This window comes from Eutrigla gurnardus, assembly GCF_963514095.1.
Source record: "Eutrigla gurnardus genome assembly, chromosome: 14".
NCBI lineage: Eukaryota > Metazoa > Chordata > Actinopteri > Perciformes > Triglidae > Eutrigla > Eutrigla gurnardus.
The window spans coordinates 22,074,909-22,097,543 of record NC_139937.1 but is presented as its reverse complement, the minus strand read 5'-3'; the positions used below and the strand labels follow the sequence as shown (position 1 = coordinate 22,097,543).

Genomic DNA, 22,635 nt, shown 5'->3' with positions numbered 1-22,635 from the left:
ATGAGGATGTTATTTTGTGCATTTTCTTAGTTTTCCTTATTTTAGCAAAATAACGTGACGTCGCTGTTACGTCACGTTGTCACGTTATTATTTTTAAACGGTTTCTTAACTTAACCAGGTTTGGTTGCCTGAACCAGACCAGGCGTTTCACAGCGCTGACCCTGTCCTGGGTGAAATATTTACGTACAATATGAAGCGTTTGTCATGTGGACGGTTATTCTGCAAGTTAGGATTACGCACAAGATGAGTCTCGTCACACGGAGCTGGTGTTAATATCCTGAAGTGTCTCCGTTAGTCACACCACGCTCTCACACGTAACATGAACTGTATCGCTGTAACACCGCCGACTGAAACGAGGCTGCACTTAATGGCCAAGGCCTCTGAGAGAGAGAGGGAGGGAGGGGGGCGAGAGAGACGGGGGGGAGTCAAAGGGTGAGAGAGGAAGGTCCACAGAGAGAGAGAGAGAGAAAACGACTTGGTTGCCGTGGTGTCGGCAGCATCCTGTAGGTTCGCTGGGAGCTGTGATTACTCACAATGTATGTTTAATTAATGAGCCTTTGTGGAGACGGCGTGCTGTTCGTCAGGGTTTCTGTCGACACGTCTCCATCCCGGGTTCGAACCCGGCGCCGCCACCTCCTCCCGCACACCATCATCATCACCACCACCACCATCATCATCATCATCGCATCGACGCAAACACGAGGTGTCACTGCAGAAAGTTAGTTAATGAGGACGCCGCCGGTAAATAATTTTACTACATGGAGACGTAAAAACACAATCCTGAGCTAGAAGAACGAGTTGTTTACGATGTTTACAGCCCGACGAGCTAATGATGTGATTGTGTGTTTCAGGACGCCTCCATCGCTCATCGCTTCCACGTCATGAGGGAGAAGCATCCCGAGAAGTTCAACAGCAGGTAGGTTTGCTTTAGAGATCCAGTGGATCCCAGCCGTTCTACACTTCAAACCATGAAACACCCACGTTGATCCTGGCACGTTTTCCACTACACTCCGGTTTTCTCACGATTTCCCTTTTACCTTGTTCTTTATGGCAACTTGTTTCTGCCACAGTATCAGCTCGTATCAGGCCTGCCGGTCATCACAGTGCCCACCTGGCAAAACTTAGAGAAGGGAATCCTCAAAAGTATTCGCTTTTCTTTCCTGAGAATTAAAAGTATGTAACATAAAAATTGTGTATGCCGACTTATTATTTAAGTCTTTTAAACAAAGTCTCTGATTCTCAGATGGTTCTGATTAAAATATGCAGTCCCGTGTCGTACTTTAACCACCAGACTTTAGAGGAAGAGCGTCTGCTAAACTTCCCCAGTGGTCACTCATGGTACTGCAGCAAAAGAAAAATCCCTTTCGGATTAGAAAGCAGTTAAAACAAGTGTCATTTGATTCGGATCCTTTTCTCAACGCATCCATGTGACGATGCAATCCCGAACAAGTGACATAGTTTTAAATATTCAGAAAGACTTCTGGTAGCGTGGGAGGGTTTGGGGGGTAACAATCGAAGTGGCTTTATTCCCGATGCTTTCCTAATGTTCCTAAAGTGCGTTTGTTGTCTAACTTATTGTGTTTTTGGGGGTTTTGGAAGCATAACGTCCAAAAACATTGTTCAGGCGATACACCATGAAAATCGTCCCGAGCGACACGAAAAAAATACACAAATCAAATTTTAATGTTGTGATTAATTCCCAAACTGCCACGAGAATGTGTTGAATGTGCAGATAGTTAAACCTGGAAGCTCAAAGAACTGTTTTTATAAAATCTCTATTAATTCTTAACTGGACTGATTCATCCAAACTGTACAAAAACCACTTTACTGTTAAATCTGTTACAAACACAGTTAATCATATTCTGGTTTCTGGTCTTCCTCAGATTAAACACACGAATCCCTCGTGAAAAGTGTGCCAACTCTGCGTCCTCATGTCTTTTTGATTTTGTAACAATTATGCTCACGAGGAGTTTGAAAACGTATAAATGGAGCTCACGGGGGCCGAAGTCTCGTCAGTTAGAGTCTAATGAGTGATGTCACACCTTTTATCCCTCTGGCTGCAGGTTTGTGATAAAACATGCAGCTTCTGAGAGGAATTTAAAACAGGAGACGGGATTTAAATCATCTTTGTGGTCCTGGTGGTGGTTCTGGTTGTGGTCCTGCTGGTGGTTCTGGTGGTAGTCCTGGTGATGATTCTGGTTGTGGTCCTGGTGGTGGTTCTGGTTTCGGTCCAGGCGGTGGTTCTGGTTGTGGTCCTGGTTTTGGTTCTGGTTATGGTCCTTATGGTGGTTCTGGTTATGGCCCTCGGGGTGGCAATGGTTGTGGCTCTGGTTGTGGTCCTGGTGGTGGTTCTGGTTGTGGTCCTGGTGGTGGTTCTGGTTGTGGTCCTTGTGGTGGCTCTGGTTTTGGTCCTGGTGGTGGTTCTGGTTGTGGTCCTGGGGGTGGTTCCGGTTGTGGTCCTGGTGGTGGTTCTGGTTTTGGTCCTGGTGGTGGTTCAGGTTGTGGTCCTGGTGGACAGACTCGTGAAACTCTCATCTCATCCTCCACCGCTTAACCGGTGTCGGGTCGCGGTTCGGACTCTTCGGCGGTGAATCGTCTCGCTGTGACGGACGGAGCGGCTTCGTATTCGGCGTCTGCGTTTACCTCGAAGAGATGCGTTCACCTTTTGGAGATGAACAAACGTGGCATCTATGTTTCCATCAATATTTAACGTCTCCCCATACGTCTCCACTAGTGCCGGCGAGTAATTGCGGGCCCTAATTGAATTTGCTTGGCTGCTTTGACGAGGCGGATCAGTCAGACTGATGACACGCCGCGTCCTAATAACCCCATCTGTACTCATTATCATACGGTGCTCCGGTCTTAGTACAACATTTAGCCAACTATCCTGCTGCTGCTTGTTGCTCCATCATGCAGATCGGGAGGGACGAGGAGGGCCTTTCTGTCGTGGGATGGTTACCGACGGTTACCAGGGATGTTCCCGACTAAACAAAGAGGCTGCTGGGTAGTCGGTTTGTTTTTCACGTCCGGGATTTAAACCGACGGAAACGCATCTCTGTTGTTTTTAGCCCATTTAAAGGGCCTTTTTGTGAAAAATGATTTAGATATTTTAAGAAAATGATTCTGTCTGTTATTTGAATTCAATGAATAATTCAGGAGGGGGAATGGGTTTAGGATCTCTCTATTACACACTATCCTTTGCCAATTCAATAATGCATGATTATAGTTTTTCAAGGTAGCACAGATTATGTTGGATCTGTCCGAAGGGCTCGCGTCCGTTGGAAACGCAACTTATCACAGATGAATATTTGCTGCAGCCTCGAAGCTTTTATTCAACCTTTATCTGCAATAAGAATGTTTTCATCAAGAACGAATGAAGGAATTATGTTTTTGATGAGTTTTTAACAAGCTTGAAGCACCATGAAACTCAGTTAAATATTAAAAATAATATTAATATTCAAGCTGAGACAGAGAAAATTATAATTAAAACAATAATTATGATGATATTAATACAAATGTATACATTAAAATAATAATTATACTTTTAGAAGGTTTCTTAAAGTACGTCTTTCTTCCGTTCTACCTCCAAAATATGGAAATTAAATTAACGATGAGGCACAATAAGATATAGATCAAGTTTTCCATAAGATGTAAGTGAAAAATGAAATGATTTAAATGATGTTGGGGTTATCCTGCATGTTTAAAAACCTTTTTCACACAAGAACAGATGCAGCGTCTTCACATGTGATATTACACCAAAGCAAATTACAATTAACAGCTTTTCACATGAACGGCTTGCTGTGATTCCAGATGTGCAACGTTTTTCATTCTCGTTTTCCAGTGTTTCAACGGCAAAACGTGGCGTTTCACGTTCACATGTATTCATTTTCTCAGGTAAAAGCAGGAACTCAAGACATTGTGTGTCAGGTCATTGTTAAGTTAGAGCTTTTCAAAACTTTTCAAAATATTTTACATATTTAAATAATGATGTATTTTAGTGTGTGATTTATTTAATTTCAGGATAAATAATATTTTCAGGTAATTTAACAGCAATTGAAAGTAAAAGTACTTTATACTTTTCTCACCACTTTAGAGAGATCCCCCTATTTTAATATTCATTATTGGAAAATAATAATGTATTTCAAACGGCATCGTTTAATAATAATACATAGGTTTTATATAGCGTATTACCCAAAGAGGTTTAGTTTTTTCAAGGATTGAAAACACATTTTGAATGTGTTTTTATTCTCATGTAGCTGTTTTTAAAACTTTGCCTTTGTCCTTGAACGTGTTTCAAGGACAAAATAAATACACAAACACGTTAGATGTCAGCGCGACGCGGAGAAAGCTAAATGTCATATTTTGAATGAGTGGGTTTTTAATATCTGATGGCTGCTCACTTCCTATAAGAACCAAATCTTTACATTTCGTCTCTGGTTTGACCTTAAAGAAACTGAATATTTAATGAGCTTTAATTACCGAGCAAACAGCATCATGTAGCTTTTGTTTAATTATGAAATGAGGGGCTTTTGTTGGTGGAACGTGAGGGTCATATCCCCCTCCCCTCCCCCCTTCATCTCTCCCATTCTATCCATCTTCTGTTTTTGCACCTCGGGGTGATTACCAGGGTGAAGGTGTGAAGATTTGACACTCGGCAGATAGATTCATTTACTGCCACTGCCGGACCTGGAGGTGATAATGAGGTTGAGGATTAAAAGCAGACAATCAGTCGGCCCGTGACGAGGGCTGGGCCTCCTCCTCTTCGTCCTCCTCCTCCTCCTCTTCCCCTGCCGCCACTCCTCCTCCACCGCCTTGTTAAAATATACCACTCCCTTTCTTTTTTTTTTCTAATCCCATTTTTTTGCTGATCTCCCATGTAATTACACACTAATCTCTGACTCTGAGGGGAAAAGAGGAAGAGAGACAGAAACGAGGAACTTTGTGCTACAGTTTGACTCTTTTATAAGATTGTTTTATTTGCCCTCTTATGTTCAGATTAGTAGATCACCAGACTCCTCTCTGTCATACTGTTTAACTCGGGATGGGACCATGTAGGGTTTAATCTATATATAAAACACTCACGATGAGTCGATAGTGGTGATTATACATTATTGTGATAATCATAAATAATAGAAAAATCAAGCTGTCCAGCTCAGCATCATGTGAAGTGAAAAATAGAGTCAGATTTTATAAATCGTGTGAGAAAAGTACATCCTTTTATTTGTGATTCATGATCATCTTAATTTAGGATTATTTGATTGTATTTCCCTCAAAAAAGACGTCTTATCTGGGACAAAATAAAACATATGTTTGTTAAGAAGATATTAAGTGACACCACCGCCGGTGTTTTAAGAGCTTTAAGCATATTGTGATGATTATTGTGATAATATAATAAATATAATCAGGAGAACGTTCCTCGTCGTAGCTACACATATGAAAAGCAACACAATGTATTTCCTGTATCATCCCCCCAAAAAATATTTGTATTTATTCCACGTGATCATGAACAAGGAAGTCAGGAGGAGCTCAGAGTTGACAGAAATTCAGAATGTTGATTTATTTGACGCGTGACGTCGAGTTATTAGTGACTTCCAAACTAACAAAGTTGCTTCCTGTGAAGACGGAAGTTGACTTTGAAAAGACCGTATCCGTGTAACAAGCAGGAAAATGACACGAGGAATAACTTTTCATTAGATATCTTTCAAACTGAGTACGTACGAGGATCCGTCGAGCATCCGATAAATCCGTCAATAAGCTGGTCATGAAGGAGAGGCGTAATCGTACAATATAAATGGACATCATTCACAAATCTACATCACTTGTAACACAAGTCAGTCTTCATGTTCCTGCTAATATTATTCAGAAAGCTTTTCATTGATACAAGTCAGAAAAAAGACTAATAAAGCAGACAGATGGATCGATAGGAGCAGCAAGAATATATTAACTATTAATCTTTCCTTCCTAGTTCACAGCATCGGGCCTGCGAGTGAAAACATGCGACCCGGGCGTGAAAACCGCCGCGGCATCACCTCCAAATGTTTGTTTTATTCCGCGGCGTCAATCACGCCGCCTTGATGTTCCCATGATATTTGCTCTGCATATACCCGGATCTATTTCTGGTCCTGAGACATCTAACACCGTCACGCCGCTCCTCCAGAGCCGCTCTTCCCCCCCGTGCGCCCACAGGCTCCCCGCTGTGCTGCGTAACCATCCCGAGTTAACCTTTCCTGAAGGCGCAGGGAAGCCCGGGCATGGAGCTCTCCTTAGCATAATGAGATGTTCATCAAAGCGCTGCCATGTGCTGGATGGAGCCGCCGGAATCACCAACACACCTAATGCTAGTGTGTGTGTGTGTGTGTGTGTGTGTGTGTGTAAGTGTGTGTGTTTCCTGCTGGACGGGGGACGGGGCCACAGGTGATGGCGCTCTAAATTACACATGCGCACACACTCATTTAGGCTACGCACACTCACACGCACACGCGCGGCGGACCTCATTTGAGGATGAAATCGTTTATGTGACCAAAGTGTCATCTATAATTAATGACCACTTGTGTGTAATTTAGAGGGATCTCACCTGTGGCCCTGTCCCCAGCTCAGTGGGAACACACACACACACACACACACACACACACACACACACACACTTAACCTCGAGTGAAGACTCTGAACATACAGTATCAGGCTGAGCAATATGAAAAGGAAATTCTATCAAGATTAATTTAACCTGATAACGATGAACTGAAGATCCATTCATATGTACGTGTGTGCGTGTATGTGTGTACATATACTGTATATATATATATATATATACACACACACATATGTATACTGTCCCTGTCTGTTACTGGGAGTTTGTTTACGTGGGTTTCTCTGCTGCGTCACGTCAACATCAGAATCCGAGCGATGACATCACGCTAAACTGTTAAAGCATTCCCGTTAACGCTCTTCATGCCGGTTGGCAACTTTTCGGGGATCACAGCCGACTCTCACAAAGTCACATGAAAGTAAGTTCCCGTTGCAGATGTGTCGCCGGAGGTGTCAGACCTCCGATAAACACCCCGACGTCTCGTAAACAATATGAAACCATTAATTAGCCGCGTCGCTTTAAGTTCATTTCAGGTGTCTCGACAGTTCATCACAAATGAGATTCATTTCAACTTTTATCATTTTTTTTTTTTAATTGTTCAGCAGCCTGTTAACAACACACACGTGTTCAGTTCAATTAGAGGAATAGGTTTAACATTCAATAACAGAAATATCTGTACAAAGGAGGAGGCGTGATGGTATTCCTGCAAATAAGGCACACTGTTTTTATTCATAGTGAAGTCACCGTTCAGCCTTAAAATCTCTATAACACTATCTGTGTGACTTCAAATGCACTGTGACCAACACAGCTTAAAAACTTAAATAATAATACAATAATACAAAACTCCTGAAGAGTGTCTGTAGTCGTGGGATGGTACGGGTGCTGGAAATCCTTGAAAACACTTGAATTTTAGTGTGGTGTTTTCAAGGTTTGAAAAAAGGGCTTGAATTTAGAATAAATTGCTTGAAATGTCTGTTCTATGTGATGACATATATGATGTAACACAGAGAAAAGATCTCCATATTTGAGGGACTGAAAACAGCATTTTCTGACATTTCTTTATGAAAAATGACTTTTGATGATGAACAGATGATGAAAATAGTTGGTGATTATATTTCTGTGGATCTGTTAGTGGAATTAGTTTTCCTTTCATTTGTGGTCCTTCTGTAAAAAGCTGTCTCCAAACATCATGTTGGTTGTTTAGAGGACAATAACATCTCATTTAATGTGATGAACAAGTGACATAATAAGTAGACTGAATACTGACCATTGGATTGATACAAATATGGAGTTTACCACAGCTGGAAGGTGCTGGAAAAGCATGGAAATGCTTGAAAAGTGCTTGAATTTGACTTTGGAAAAGGTGTAGGAACCCTGATAAAAGCAGCTTGAAAGTGCAACAGAAAAGAAATACATTTTTCAAAGCGCTCGCCGCGTCTGAAGGCGACGGGGAGCGACGCAGGCCATTTCTCAAGCTGCCAGCCGCGAGTCGGAGCGCCGACGGCGTCGTGTTAAACAAAACGGTGCATTGATGCAACGCACAAAGAGTTGGTTATGTCAATGCGATATTTATCACCTCTGATCACGAAGAAATTAGTGTGAAAATAAGGTCGTAGATCATCGTGGGTTAGATTAAGTGTCAGAGGGGAAGCAGAATCGATTGGGCTGTGAGCCGGGCGTTCAGCGTGGCCGGTGGAGAGCGTCCGGCGGTGGCGAGGCCTCGGGTCAGCGGCGCCACGGTGAAGCTCATCGCCTCTGATGTCCCTTTAATGTGTGTCACATGTCTGTTGTGTTTTATCTCGGGCCACACGGTTTGTGTAGTTTAGTTTTCTGATTTGTTTGTGCAAATCAAACGCACCTCAGCAGCCCTGGAAACCCGAGTGGCTGTTTTCCTCTGCTGATGCCGCGTTGCACACCGCTATAGTTATTACTGCAGCACGCTTTGCATCGACACACGGCAGCTAAGATCACAGAGAACACAAGCGGCTCACACAGAAGGACTTCACGTTACCCCCCTCCTCCTCGCGGTCGGCCTGTCGGAGGAGTCCAGTGTTCAGCTTCAGTCTGCAGATATAACAAACGACAATCCCATCCAGCCAATTGGATGCTCCCTAATTACCTAATGAACGGGGACATGAGGTGATTTGTTGCCATGGAGCGCTTGTTAGGTTAAGTGGTGGGAATCGACAGGACGCTCACATGTTATCTGTCCTGCTGCCGTCCTGTGAGAAACACCCAGAAGTCTCTGTTTCGGGTTCTCCTGCTCAGACCATGAAGCTGTGTGTGATTTTGTTTTTTAAACCGAAGTGACACAAGAGGGTGGAGCTTCGTACAAAATAGGCTTAAGCCCCTTTTAGACGGACGATTTCGACGAAATGGCGGAAAGACGAGTCAAAGTAGCGGACCGGAGCGTTTAGATAGAACTTTGTTTGCGGCGTAAAACCAAAGTGTCTGTGTTTAGATAGAACGCCGTATCAACGACCTCTGTTGCCGTCTCAGCATAATATTCTGTTACGCCTTTCTGCCTCGGCGAGCGTTTAGACTGACGACGGGGTGGAATAACGGTGGAAAACTCCCGCAATGAAAAGGCAGTTTAAAAGGGGCTGTAAACTGTGCCTTTAAGTTGCTATCTCTCTGCCGACCATCAGGGGGCGACTCCTCTCTCATTGTATAGAAGTCTATGAGACTATTTCTCCCTTGATTTATTTTCTCAGTAAACATTGGAAACGTGACTTTTTGTCGAGAAGATTTTGCTAATTTGTCCAAGCGTTTTTTATTGAATAAATAATAATCAAAATCGATGCAGGGGAACTAGAGGGTTAAGTTTTGTCCCAATTTGTCGCTCCCGTTGCCTAGCAACCAGCTGCTACTGCTACAGAAGCTTCTCCAGCTCCATATCTTTTCACATCCATTCTTGTCTCTCCGTTGACTTCTTCATCCCCCTTAAACTTTGCTTTGCTTTCATTTTAAAACACAGTTTTCAGATATCAGAGGCTGTTGGAACAAAATACCAAAATCAGCTTCAAACATGGCAACAACAGCAACAACAGCAACAACAACAACAACGAGTCCCGGCACCCAAAACAAACCCTCTGTGTTGTTTCAGGCTTCGTCCTCCGACCGCTAGTTTTGAATATGCTTTTGGAAGTAGCCACCTTCATTTGTTTGTTTGCAAAATGGCTCGGGCCTGCGTTCATGTGCCGTCCTGTGTTCTACTGCCAAGTTCACAGACCGCCGATGATGATGACGAAGGTGGCGGGGGAGTCGTAGGGACGCGTGTCACCCTCCCCCCTCCTGCTCCCGCCCCTCCTCTATTGACCATGTTGCACATTATAAATCAACTGTGAGTCGGGCTACCTTGCAAGTACCCTAATGAAAGCTCATTTATAAAGTGGCTAAATGGTCCTGACAAAAGTCCTAATGAGGAAATCAATAATTCAGTGATTGTTACTCTTCTTATACTAATACGTTCCTCTTGTAGCGCTTTGACTCCAGCTAAGAGAAGACCATTTTTTACTGTGTTCGGTTCTGCGTGTCAGCACTGTTGTAGGGTGTTTTTTTGTTGTTGTTTTTTTCTGTCCTCGACGCTCCGTTGATGAATTGTGTGTTGTTGTCTCGTTGTTTCTTGGAAAGATTAAACGGGTTTTTGCGATCGGAGGGACGGCGTGACGCTGCTCCGACGCCGCGATGCTGCTCCTCTCTCTCCCTCCACCGTTTGCCCTTTTTAACCCCCCCCCTCTTCTTCTTATCTACTCGGCCACTTCGAGTCTGTCTCCTACCCGTTATGTTCAGATGGATCTGGGTGTTAGAGGGAGCTTCTGCTGCTGCTGTTGGCTTTGCTCCTCTAATGTTAACTCCTGGCTTGACAGCAGGCCTGTTAGCGATAGCACTAGCATAGTCCAAACCACTTGTCCAGCCTCTGCAGTAGGTGGCGCTGTTGCATCCAGGACTTTAGATGGGTGATTAGGGTGCAGGTGATCAGCTGCTTGGATTATAGGTGCGGATCAGGTGTCAGCTTCATGAATATGTCCTGTAAGGAGAAACCAGGACTCAGCCCCAGAACTTGTAGTTCTCTGTAGACCAGCCGGCCCTCATCCACCAACTACAGAAGAATTTAGAGCATGAATCTCATTCGAATGCGCTTTTCAGTGTTGGTGACCTTTGACCTTTGGCCTTTGATTAGTGTTTTCACACTTGGTCCCTGACTGATTAGTCAGCGTTTTTTTCTCGATGATGGTCTCAAAGTCTGCTGCTCCGACCATCCTAATCAGATATTATATTCTGTCATATTCCACTCGGTGCTCCAGAGATAAACAAGAAAAAACAACAAATCATGACAACAATCGACCAAAATTCATCAGAATATACACACGGCGGAGGCTGTTTGGACTGCATGTATGTGATTCACTGCCACGTAAAAATACCAAAAATCTTCTTTGTTTTGGCAACAGGAAGGAAGCCTTGACTTGTTACTCTTAATAAATCAAACCTTTATCTTTTTTTAAAAAAGGACAGATTGGGTTCGAACTGGACAAATAAATCCTTAACTTGCGCTGGTGACCAATTATAAACGTCTTTTCAGTGTGTTCCCTTTCACGTCTGAAGCTCAATTGAAGCATTGTGATCATGAAAGAAATAATAACCTCACGCTGGACGAAATGTTAAATCAGCTGCCCTCAAATATTTGTTAAATTAGTTTAATCCCACATTATTTCTACAAAGAGAATCTGTTGGTTTCATGTTCAGGGACGCAAACAAGCAACAAACCTGACTCAAGGCTTCCACACTGACAGGTGACGTCACCATGACGACGCCAACTACTTCTATACAGTCAGATATTACTTTCATTCCACATTATTTATTTTCTTCTTTTTTTTAAGGCATTCAAAGACGCACGCCGCCACTTTACGTCACGAAAATATATCTAATAAAAGTGCACTAACGAGTAATCAATAACCGAACAAAAAGGACATTTTATTTGTGTAGTCATGAGAATATAATGTGGCAGCGTAGCAGCGCGAGGACAGATGGCGACTCACCCCCGCGAGGTCATCGATCATCAGCCCCAGCGATGCAGTCGGAAGCCCGGGGAGCAGCACCCCAGTCCTCTGTTAATTGCAGGGGCAGTTCGATTACCCTCTTACACCCCTCACTGGGCCCTAATGTTGGGCACGGGTCCCCACCCCCTCCCACGACCCCCCCATGTGCTCCATCAGATGGCTCTGTAGCCGGCTTTACATTCATCATTACACTCCGATATGGGATTAATGAGTCACACTATGCATTCTGTGGAGATTAATGACTTTCCAGGTGTATTTCCCGTCTAGAAGAATCAAACGCGTCTTTCCAGTCTCGTCCGTGAGCTCGGCCTATCAGGGAAACAGAAGAGGAACACGCTTCACATCTTGATGTGGAGAAAACACTTCTATGTTTTTTCTTTTGGTCCCTTTGCAGTTTCCTCTCGTCTTGTTTCTTTCAGAACAAAGAATAAGCTGTGGTACTTTGAGTTCGGCACTTCGGAGACCTTTTCGGCCACATGTAAGAAGCTCCACGACTTTCTGGAGGTTGAGGTAAATCAAACATTTTCAGTTTGTCTGTTTGTTTTTTAGCCCTATAAAGAATAGCACAGCTTTTATGTGTTAGTCCCTTTGCAGTCATACATTCTCTGCATAATTATTGATATTTTATTAAACGTTTGCACATAAATCCAGGTACATTCGCAGGTGAAACTAATGGTGCTTATTAAAAACATTCTGGTAAATTCTTGTTCCATAAATGGCACAAATGTATCCGGGGTTTCCAGCTCCAGCCAGACAAAGTGTTGATGTGTGAAGGCGATTCTCAGTGAACGCCAGTTCAACACGCAGGTAATTAGCCCTACACGACCCCGCTGCGTGTGATATTGAGTGATAATGAAGACGGCATCTATGCGATTCATCTTCGCCCTTCTCGGAGCCACAGAGCAGAGGTCTCCATTAATTAGTGCTCGATAAGAAGCCGCAGTACAGGAGGAGGGATGAAGATCCACGCTGTTATGAAATCCCAGTATTAAAGAGGATCCACTGGTCTTTTTTTTTAGCTCCATCAGATTCAGTTGACGGGGGGAAAGTGGTGACTCAGTTTCAGCCACAACAGTCGTCGTGAAATAATCACGAAAATAAAATCTGGGCATTTGTGTATTTCAATAGAAGGTATGTTTAGGCAAATAAAAACTCTCATTTCGGTTTAAAATAACTACATACACTCAGGTTGAGGCAATAAACAAACAACATCAAAACTTTCAGCTCAGGCTGAAACAGAAAGACCTACAAACAATTGATATTTTCTGACATTTGACTCAGCAGAGCGATGCGTTCAGGGTCCGTCCAGAGCCGTTTTATTCATATTGACCCCAGACAGATGACTGGGATTCTCCTGTACGGCCTCCTCCGTGTCACAGATATGGATACGGACTCTAACCTCTGAACAAGGATGTTGTAGTGATTGTAGCTCAGCTGTGTCGCATGTTTCTGCTTATCATGTCGGAGGTGAATCACCTCGTTTGTGCTCGTATCCAGATTTACATCCATCATAATGAACTGTGGATGTTTCGCTACTTGATAATAAAATTCTGACACTTGTTTCTCTGCTGAACTGCAGCTTCACTCATTTCATAATCATATCTCAACCTTCCCTGCCTGATGAGTCGCTTTAATCTTTCCTTTCTTTCTCTCTGAAAGTGTGACGGCGTGACTCTGGACCTCAGCAGCATCTCCTTGGAAGGCATCGCCATTCTCAACATTCCCAGCATGCACGGCGGTTCCAACCTCTGGGGCGAGAGCAAGAAGAGGAGGGGCCACCGCAAGGGGGGCAAAAAGAGCCAAGACAGGAGGACGCCGGTGCTCGACCCCAAGGAGCTCACCTTCGCCGTTCAAGGTTTGAATGAAAACCTATTAATGTTCGTATTAATTAAACCCAATAAGAGACATAAGACTCCACTATGGGATGGCTTGACATGAAATTTTGTGCACAATTTTGTGACATTCGTGTTCTCCAGAGGATAGACGCCCTATTGGCTTTGGTTATGGCCTGATTCTTAATCTAGCACCGAGTTTTCACTCATCCAACTAAATATCTCAATATCGACCGCAAGGAGTGGCATTAACTTTTGTACAGACATTCACTGTCCCCAGAGGATGAATCGATGAATATACGAGTAAACTCCACACAAAACAAACCTTTTAAAGATGTATATTTGCATATATTTAACTCACAAACTTGACACTCGGTGAGGTAATCGGTGAAGTCAGCACTTTCAAAGCCCTGCAGATCATGGTCTGCTGGCGTTATTGGACGGTGAGTGTGCGTCGGATAGCTTTGACAGTGTGGGAGTCTTCCCCCTGAAGCCCACATCTCACCGTCTGTGTCCTTGCTCCTATCAGATAGATCAAAGACCAAACTTGGGACCAAACTTTTCCCGAGCGCATGAATATTTCACCGGTGACAAGGTGAATCATGGCTAGCAGCTTTTGTTTGCAAAGAAGAGGTACAATCATGTCAGTGTTTGGAACTGTCACTTGTGTATTAATGGTCTGTGTAGGCTCCAGTGGACCGGCTCAGTTAATGGAAGTGGACTAGGGAGGGGGAGGGAGGGGGGTGTTGGGCATACCCCTGAATCCATTTACGTCAAAAGGAAGCCCGTCAATGGGAATGTGTGAATGAACGCAGAGTCGGCTGCTCTGCGATAACGGCTGAAATGGTGTCGAGTCTCTTTGAAGGATTTAAAATAAAACATAAAACATTGTGTCAAAAATAGACAAGACCCACATCGGCTGGTTCACCACAGCTGGAGGAACCCAGAATAAACCGTTTATCTGTGGTTTCATATCTATAACCAGATGAAAAGGATGCTGAAATAACTCCATAATGATAGTGATCAGTAAAAAGTGTGAAGTCATGCTTTGTTAGGTCTGTCTGTAAGACCACAAGACAACTACTTTTAAAATGCTTGTTTTCTGAATGGAGTCTGGTTGATGGGTGCTAGGCTACGCTAACATTGTAGCGGTTGCTTAGAACCTCACTAATGGGATGATGTGAATGTTAGACGAAGGTGCACCGACTGTGAGGGAGATAGTTGATCAATGCAAAGCCCGACTTTGCAACGATGAACACTCCATTAATCCCTGAATGAAAATCAATCAGTGAGAATTAAAAGAGAGAAGGGGGGGGGGAACCGCCATCTGAACCTGGAAAGGCACTTAGCGTGAGTGTGTGTTCGTGTTCACCTACGTCGTGCGTTTGTCACCATTTATGTCTGTTTATTGATGTGTGTGTGTGTGTGTGTGTGTGTGTGTGTGTGTGTGTGTGTGTGTGTGTGTGTGTGTGTGTGTGTGTGTGTGTGTGTGTGTCCTTGTGGAAGGTGCACTCAAGGTGAGCAGCCTAACTTGTCAGATCAAGAGAACGACGTATTTAGAGGTAAACACAGGAGTGCATCGGCCCAGAGGGGGCACCGCCGAGCACGACGCACCGATCAGACTGGTGCCGTGGCTTATAGTGTGTGTGTGTGTCTGTGTGTGTGTGTGTGTGTGTGTGGTTGCAGGATTTAAAAAAACAGAAAAGGCCTGACCTTTCGGGAGCTGTTAAATCGTCCCGCTGGTGACGCCAGGAGACAAGCCCCTCAGGTGGAAGGGAATGGCTGCGGAGTGAATTATTTAGGATGGGACTGAGGTTTTTGCGGGAGGGGGGGTTCGGGGTGGTGGTGGGGGGGCTTACGGGGGTCCATGTGTGGGTGGAGGGGCTGATGCTTGGAACTGATGCCCCGTGACAACCCCCATGAAGCTTTCATTGGCCGATCGGCCTCCTCCTCCTCCCGCCGCCATTCCTCTTTAGCGTTACCTTCAGCTGATCCCTCGCCGTCTCTCTTTTGTTCCTCCGCTCTCTCCCTGTTGCTCCACACGTGTCGCCGCCGTCGCCGCCGGCGGCCTCGACAGCTAGTCGTTTGACAGTGACAAGGACGGCGTTTCTTGTCCCACGCTCTTGACGGCAGAAGACATGACGCCTTTGTGAACGTCCCACGTCGTTCTCACGGCTCCTGGTTGTGTATCTCAGTCGAGCCTCCGACGCTTGAGTGAGGCATCGTGTTGATTGTAGGTTATCTACGGGGTGTTTGGGTCTATATCGGGCCTCGGGGTGCTCAACGTGGGTGTTAATATTTCAACAACCTCCTTGTGTAAACAGACGACTCCATTTCTCTCCCAGTTTATCTCCAGGAAGAATTAAATCTAAATTTGGCAGAGTTCACTTTTGATTGTTTTTTTTTTTTTCATCCGCACCTCGAATTAAAGAAATAACGGTTGATGATTCGACTTGAAAATGGAAAATCACCAATAAATTGTGGCTGTCAGTTGTTGAAGTAAGTCTGCACATTTATTGAGTTGAAGAAGCCATTTGTCATGCTTTAGATTTATATATTATTATAGGGTTCAGTTGAAACACGGCGGCATGTCAACCTTAAAGGAGTGGGTGGACAGTTTAAGGAACTTTTAACGAGAGGTTATGTGGACTGCTGTTTCTTTCCTTGAACGATTTTATTTATCAGTGAGCTTCAGAGGTGTTGGTTCTGGTTTTCCTCCCTTCCTCCAGTCGTCGTGCTAAGCTAAGCTAACAGCATCGTGGCTGTGGAACCTTTTTGTTAATGTAGAAAATGGAGAAGCTTGTTTTGGCTGCGTTTGTCTGACAGAACCCATAATAACAAAGAATGAAAAGCAAAGGGGGGGCAGTGCTCGTCCATCAAACAACAGTGGTGAGAGTGGTGATTTACAGTGTTGTCGAGATGTCGTCGTCATGGAAACACTGCGTGAAGCTTTTCTTTCTTAAAAAAGAAATACAATCTATTATTTACAGTTAAGAAATGACAATGCTGTCAAGTTTCTCACCTGAATCTCAGCAAGAAGGCAGAAAGAAAACTTCAGTGTTTCTAAACAACTAAACGGTGTGTTTATGTTCACCTAGACCCGAATTTAGATTCCTAATCCAACAATAAAATGATAGAAATACAATAAAATCATTTTAATTGTTTAGAAGAGAGTGGTCTGGAGGGTTGTTTTTGTTTCTTTATCCAAACAGACTGTGTTTGATCCCTGAGAGTGCTTCAGGGTTAAAAAGTCATCTCGGAGTCACGTCGTGTTGTCATGACGCTGGTTGAACAGCGAGCCTCTGACCTTGTTAAATTTAGCAGAGAGGATCTAAGGTCTTCCCAACAGTCGGCACTCTTGGGAATCTTTGTAGCCCCGGGCAACAAGGGATCCCTATCGCCATGGCGACACTGTCCATCACAGGTGTCAGCGCCAACGTGAGAAGTCACGATGGCTTTAAAGCCCCGGTGTCAGCGGGTCAACCTGCTGGGCATGTACACACCGCCCAACACGCCGACCCTGGAAAGCCCCGCACTCACCCGCCCGCCGCCCAGATCGGGGCAGACGCATGTCCATCACCATGGTGACAGCTGGACACCGCAGCATCGGCGACAACAACACCTCACGACTACAGCAACGTTCACGCCTTCAGGAAACGCGGCTTCAGACGAACACGACAGCGGCGGGCCGACTCTCACGCACCGAGCGTCTAAAAACGGGTCTTAGTTTCAATTAGTGTGTGCGCGCTCCCAGCAGCGAGGCAGCGGCTTCCTAATCTGTGGAGGGACGAGGCGGCGGCGGCGAGGCGGAGGCGGAGCGGCGCCACGCTGGAACAGATGGGCCCTGCGTGACTCGGGGCTTCCAGCCGCGGCCAAATCAATGCTCACGAGTGCAACGCAGAAGAGAAATTAATAATTAGAATATCACGAGATTGCTTTGCTTTGCCGGTGTACTCTAATTAATGGGTGTTTTGTTTGCAGCTTGTTGTTCCCGTTGCCTTTTTTAAAATGGGAATAGTTCCTCCTTCGCTCGTTCCTCTTCTCCCTCTGAGTCTGAGTTTAGACACAGACTGAACCCTTTCAGCATTTCATACTTGTAATAATATAGAATATATATATGCTATAACACCACGTCAGAGATTCTAAAGCCACATTGTTTGTGTGCACAGTAATAATCTTGCTGTTAACACTTGTCTTTGCAGAATCTTTTTATTTCTACTTTGTAAATATTGAAATTTTTAGCTTGTCGAAGCACAAATTTAAAGACATTTTCCAAAATCAGCCTGTATGTCGTCTTTGGATTTATGTTTTTTCTGTTTTTGCAGATATATTATCAGAAAAAAATACAGTAATTCCCTGTATGCTCCTTAAAAAAATAATTATATATATTTTCTTTAATGGCTGTATCTCATAAATACATGGCAAAATCAAGTATTTGGTATCTATGAAGTCGTAAGTTGAATATCAAAGAATATGTGTTAAATTGGTCACATGCAAAAGATTTATTTTGTATTTTTCCGAAGCAGAAATCCCGACTGAACCAATATGTCGTGTGTCAGATTTCACACACACATACACACACACACACACACACACACACACACACACACACACACACACACACACACACGTTGACCACGTCTAACAGCTGATTCTCCAGTCGGAGGCAGCAGCTCCGGCTCGCCGGACTTTAACTGTATTTGTCATTGTGTGTTTCAGAGCTGTCGGACCAGCTGCTGGAGGTGGTGGGGCTGGAAGGAGCCATGGAGATGGGTCAGATCTACACCGGCCTGAAGAGCGCTGGGAGGCGGCTCGCTCAGTGCTCCTCCGTCACCATCAGGTCGGTCCTCGGCTTTCACCATCATCGATCTATTTCCTGCAGTTTAATATTAGACGGCCGTCACTTCCTGTCCGTTTAACCTGGTGCAACGATTCAAGACGTCTATTGTTTTCTTCTTGTTTTCTCCGCGGACAGAACCAGTAAATCCCTCCCCATGCAGATCGATGGAGAACCCTGGATGCAGACTCCCTGCACTGTAAGTCTTCAAACCTAAACCTGTATCCACATGTCAGGAAATAGCAAATAATAAATTCACTGTCCACTTCGGTCTTAAAGGACTGGTTAATAAAAGGCTTCTCCTGCTCCTTCCATTTGTCCCACAGATCATTACTTTGTTTAGAACCAATATTTCCCGATGCCTCGTCTCGCTTCTCCTAATCTGCGTCTCCAACATGTGCTGCGACGAGTGTTTTGCCCTCCGTCCAAGTCGTTCATTCTCCTAAATGAAACTCCTCAGTCTGCCTTGATTACGACTGTGTTGAGTTTTAATTACAACGCCTCTGCAGATGAAGTGCTGCTGAGATTTACATATGGATCGCTCAGTCGAAGCAACACAAAAGATAACAACCCAGCTGCATGACAGGACGGGTGGCCTGCAAGTCCGAGTCTTTCCCGCCCGCCATGAGTCGTTCCCGCCGCCATGAGTCGTTCTCGCCGTAGTGAGTTTTCCACCGCGCGTCGCAGATGAATTAGAATCAGTCGACCCGTTAAATGCTCACGAAAACACGGCACATCAAATGGGATGTTAACCCACTAATTATTAACAACAACAAGTATGCAAATGCAACTCAGTTCCTCCGCATGCATAACATATTTAACGCCATCCAGCCATTTGCATTTTGAAGTGACATGTGACATGCATCAGTGTCTTTGATAACTGGAACAACGGCTGCAGACGGAAATCTAACTGTGTTTCCACACGTGAGTCTGATAAGAGGACACGTTGATGGGTCTTAAACCCTCAAAACGTTCATAGGATGATGTTACGATAACTATATGGATCTTGTGAAATACATGAGAAACATTAAGCTTAATACACGTTTAATAAAAGCAGAAAATCCCAGAGGTCTAGATAGTAGGTCACCAGTCCAGAGACCAGACCAGACTATGTGGAGGAACCAGAGACTGTCTGTGGTCCAAACAACAAGGTCTCTGCTGTATTTATGTCTAGATGACCTTATTTGGAGTGTTGATGGAGCAGCTACAATGTTAGCGTAGCCTAGCACCCATCAACCAGACTCCATTCAGAAAACAAGCGTTTTAAAAGTAGTTATCTTGTGGTCTTACAGACAGACACTTTTTACTGATCACCATCATTATGGAGATCAATAATATCTATAATATACATCTATAGAATACAATATATAATATAAATATTAGAATACACTATGAATATACCAAAAGATATACACATAAAATAACATACCAAATATGTTAAACAGAGGAAAAAGCTGCAAATCCTCACATTTGAGTACCTGGAACCATTTTATCTTAATAACGTTAACTCCTAATAGATTATCAAAACTGATGGATTAGCACTGATAGCATTAAAGGAAGGAGTATCTGCTGGGAGGAAGGGGGAGGGGGGGCAGGTTGAGTTTCTTTCGAAAGTAAGCAGGTTAGACTAAAGCAGGCTTCTAATTGGCCACATCCTTTTTTCTTGCTTGTTTCATCTCATATTTATTTGTTCTGTAACGCATCAAACTAAATCTTCTTCGCTTCCCCATGAAACCAGATCGAGATCGTCCACAAGAACCAGGCTCCCATGCTGATCGGACCGCCGCAATGCCGGAGCTTCTTCTCCTCCGTCATCAGACGAACTCGCACCGAGAGCAAAGACTGAGCGCTTCTAGACCTTTTTTGGAGTCCTCGTGAGGACCTGCAGAGCAGCAGCCACGAGTCGATCAACGCTCGGCCCGTTAGAGGGAGTGAGAAGGGGAGGGGGGGCTTTGATGCCTGTTTGACAGCTGAGCAAGTAGCAACTGTAGGTTGAGTCTGTCGGCGTGGAGACGCCGGCGAGGAGCCCGTATGTGAAGCAGGAGGAGGTGTTTGGGTGTTTAGGAGGCCTGGGGCGACGCTGTGTAGAGTAGTCCAGCTCCAGGAATACTGGAGCTATTTCGGGAAGTCCGGTTTTCTAAAACAAAAAAAGTCTGTTTTTACTTTTGCTGTTGTGATCTGTGCCACGTGGAGAAAAAGAAAAAAAAAAAACACAGATGAATGTGTTTTTGTGATATGATGTATTTATTTATTTATTCATATTTTTTGCTGCTATTGATGTTTTTTTTTTAACTGTTTTTTGAATTTGCATAGCCCTGATGCATGATGGACAGTGGGGACAAGTTGTTGTGGTTGAAGCTGACATATCTGGAGCTCGCAGCTGATCTTTCCCACAAAGTGTTTTTCGTGAGTTTGCTCGGCGTTTCTGCAGCGTTTCGCTGCTGAACGGCTTCCCGGTCGTGAAAAGACAGTTAGCTTTTTCGTAACGGTTCCCCTGCAAGTCGCCAACGTGTTGATCCGCCGCTCCGTCCGCGGGAAGTCGAGGAATGATTATTGATCTTCATAAAATATGCATGACACTCTTTTTGTTTTTTAACGTTGCACGAGAGATCTCCAGGCGGTTTTTCTTTGCCAATTTGCGTGCACTTTCTGTTGCATGAGTGAACGAGATCTGTTTTGACACTTGTGGAAATTGATGGGTTTATTTTGTTGTGTTTTTTAAATCTACGTCTTCAGTGCTGCTCGTTTTAATCATATCATACTTTATAAGATGGCTGCTTTTTATGAGATCCTGTGTTTTTTTGTGAACAGGTACTCAGGTACTTTTAAAGTTAAAAAAAATAACTAAAAAAAAATAGACAGCATAAAAAAAGAGTCTTGAGTTAAATCAGACTGAATGTCGGTTCAGTGACTGTATAGTTTGATTTCCACAAGAGGCAGTTTGACTCGTCATTGATTTGCTCTGAGTGTTTACAGTCCGCTGCACATAAAAGCATACATCGGCCAAGTAGGCTCTAAGTACAAAATGGTTATTGACATATAAATAGTAGAAGCTTAATCAATACTGAAGATCAATTCCATCCCACAATTTACAGTTTTCAGGAGCATGTATTATACTTCAATAAGTTAATTCATAATACACCAAATTTTCATTCCTTATAAACTACTTATTCCATAAAAGAAACAAATTATCATTCTGAATGGTGATCGTAGTAATTCAACTACTTTATGAATTCACATAGTATTTATCTCATCCAGCCTCAGCAAACACATGTTTTAGGGGGTTTGTTACAGACCAACCTGATAAATGTGTTGTTTTTTAACCGAATATCACTCCCGCCTGTTTTTCTGAGAACCGTCTCGAATGTTTCCGTCTTTTAAAAGTGCCAGCCGGTCGCCAGCGGAGCCTGAATCCGACGAGTCTCCCGTCTCTTTGCTTCTTACGGTGCTGCGTTTGTACAGTGAGGTCGTATTTTTGTACACAGTATTTATTTTATTTTTTTCCTGCTCCTTGCTTTCACTCTCGAGCTAAAAACCATGTTGTTCTGCCTAAAAACTTAATTCTGCCTGCCGATGTTGACTGGGAAAAGTGATCATGGAAATAATCCTAATAAAAAAAAAAGCAAAAGCTTTTGTTGTTTGACGTTGTGTCACCTTGTTCTTTGTCCCGAACGCACGTTTTGGTTCAAACTGACAATTTAATTTGAGTCTATGGAGAGTTTATATAAGAAATCAACTACTGGTTTGTGGACTATGGTTTTGGAGCCTCGAGATCGGCACTTTGGCCGTCGCCATCTTGGATTTTTGGAACCAGTGAAGGAAGTGACCATATTTGGAGTGTGGAGGAGCAAAGGGTGGATCTGATGAACACAAGCGGCAGAGTGGCACCCGGAGCAGAAACCTTACTGGATCTGGATTCATCTGGATTCTGGTGTGAAGCTGCTAACAAAGTTAGCTTCTATAATTCAAGGTCAACTTTACAGCTATGAGTTAAAGTCATCTTAGTAGCTAACTAGCATTGGTAGCGTGGTAGAGACCTGTCAATCAGCAGGTAAGCCCCGCCCCCTAAAGCATCCCCTGCTTTCTGGTCTGGTGGACTCTAAATGGACCATAATGTACTAAATGAACATCATGCTGGATTGAAGAAGACTTGAAACTAGAGATTGAGACCATAAACTCATGTTTACAATGTTTACTGAGATAACACATCAAGAGAGAAGTAGGACCATTTTCTCAGACTTCTATGCAATCAGAGAGGAGTCACCCCCTGGTGGCCAGCAGAGAAAATGCAGCTTTATGGCACTTCAGCGTTTGCTTTAC

General features: G+C 43.9%; 1 protein-coding gene across 1 annotated transcript in view; it reads left to right on the top strand.

Annotated features, from left to right (window-relative positions):
• The window catches only part of dgkb (diacylglycerol kinase, beta), a 53,904-nt gene extending 33,271 nt beyond the window's left edge, over positions 1 to 20,633 (top strand). The window contains exons 20-25 of the mRNA XM_084027494.1: positions 852 to 916; positions 12,066 to 12,156; positions 13,306 to 13,501; positions 18,198 to 18,318; positions 18,454 to 18,514; positions 20,054 to 20,633. Of these exons, the coding sequence (XP_083883620.1) occupies positions 852 to 916; positions 12,066 to 12,156; positions 13,306 to 13,501; positions 18,198 to 18,318; positions 18,454 to 18,514; positions 20,054 to 20,161 (642 nt within the window). The 3' untranslated portion in view covers positions 20,162 to 20,633. The remainder of the gene's footprint in view (positions 1 to 851; positions 917 to 12,065; positions 12,157 to 13,305; positions 13,502 to 18,197; positions 18,319 to 18,453; positions 18,515 to 20,053) is intronic.
• The last annotated feature ends 2,002 nt before the right edge of the window (positions 20,634 to 22,635 follow it).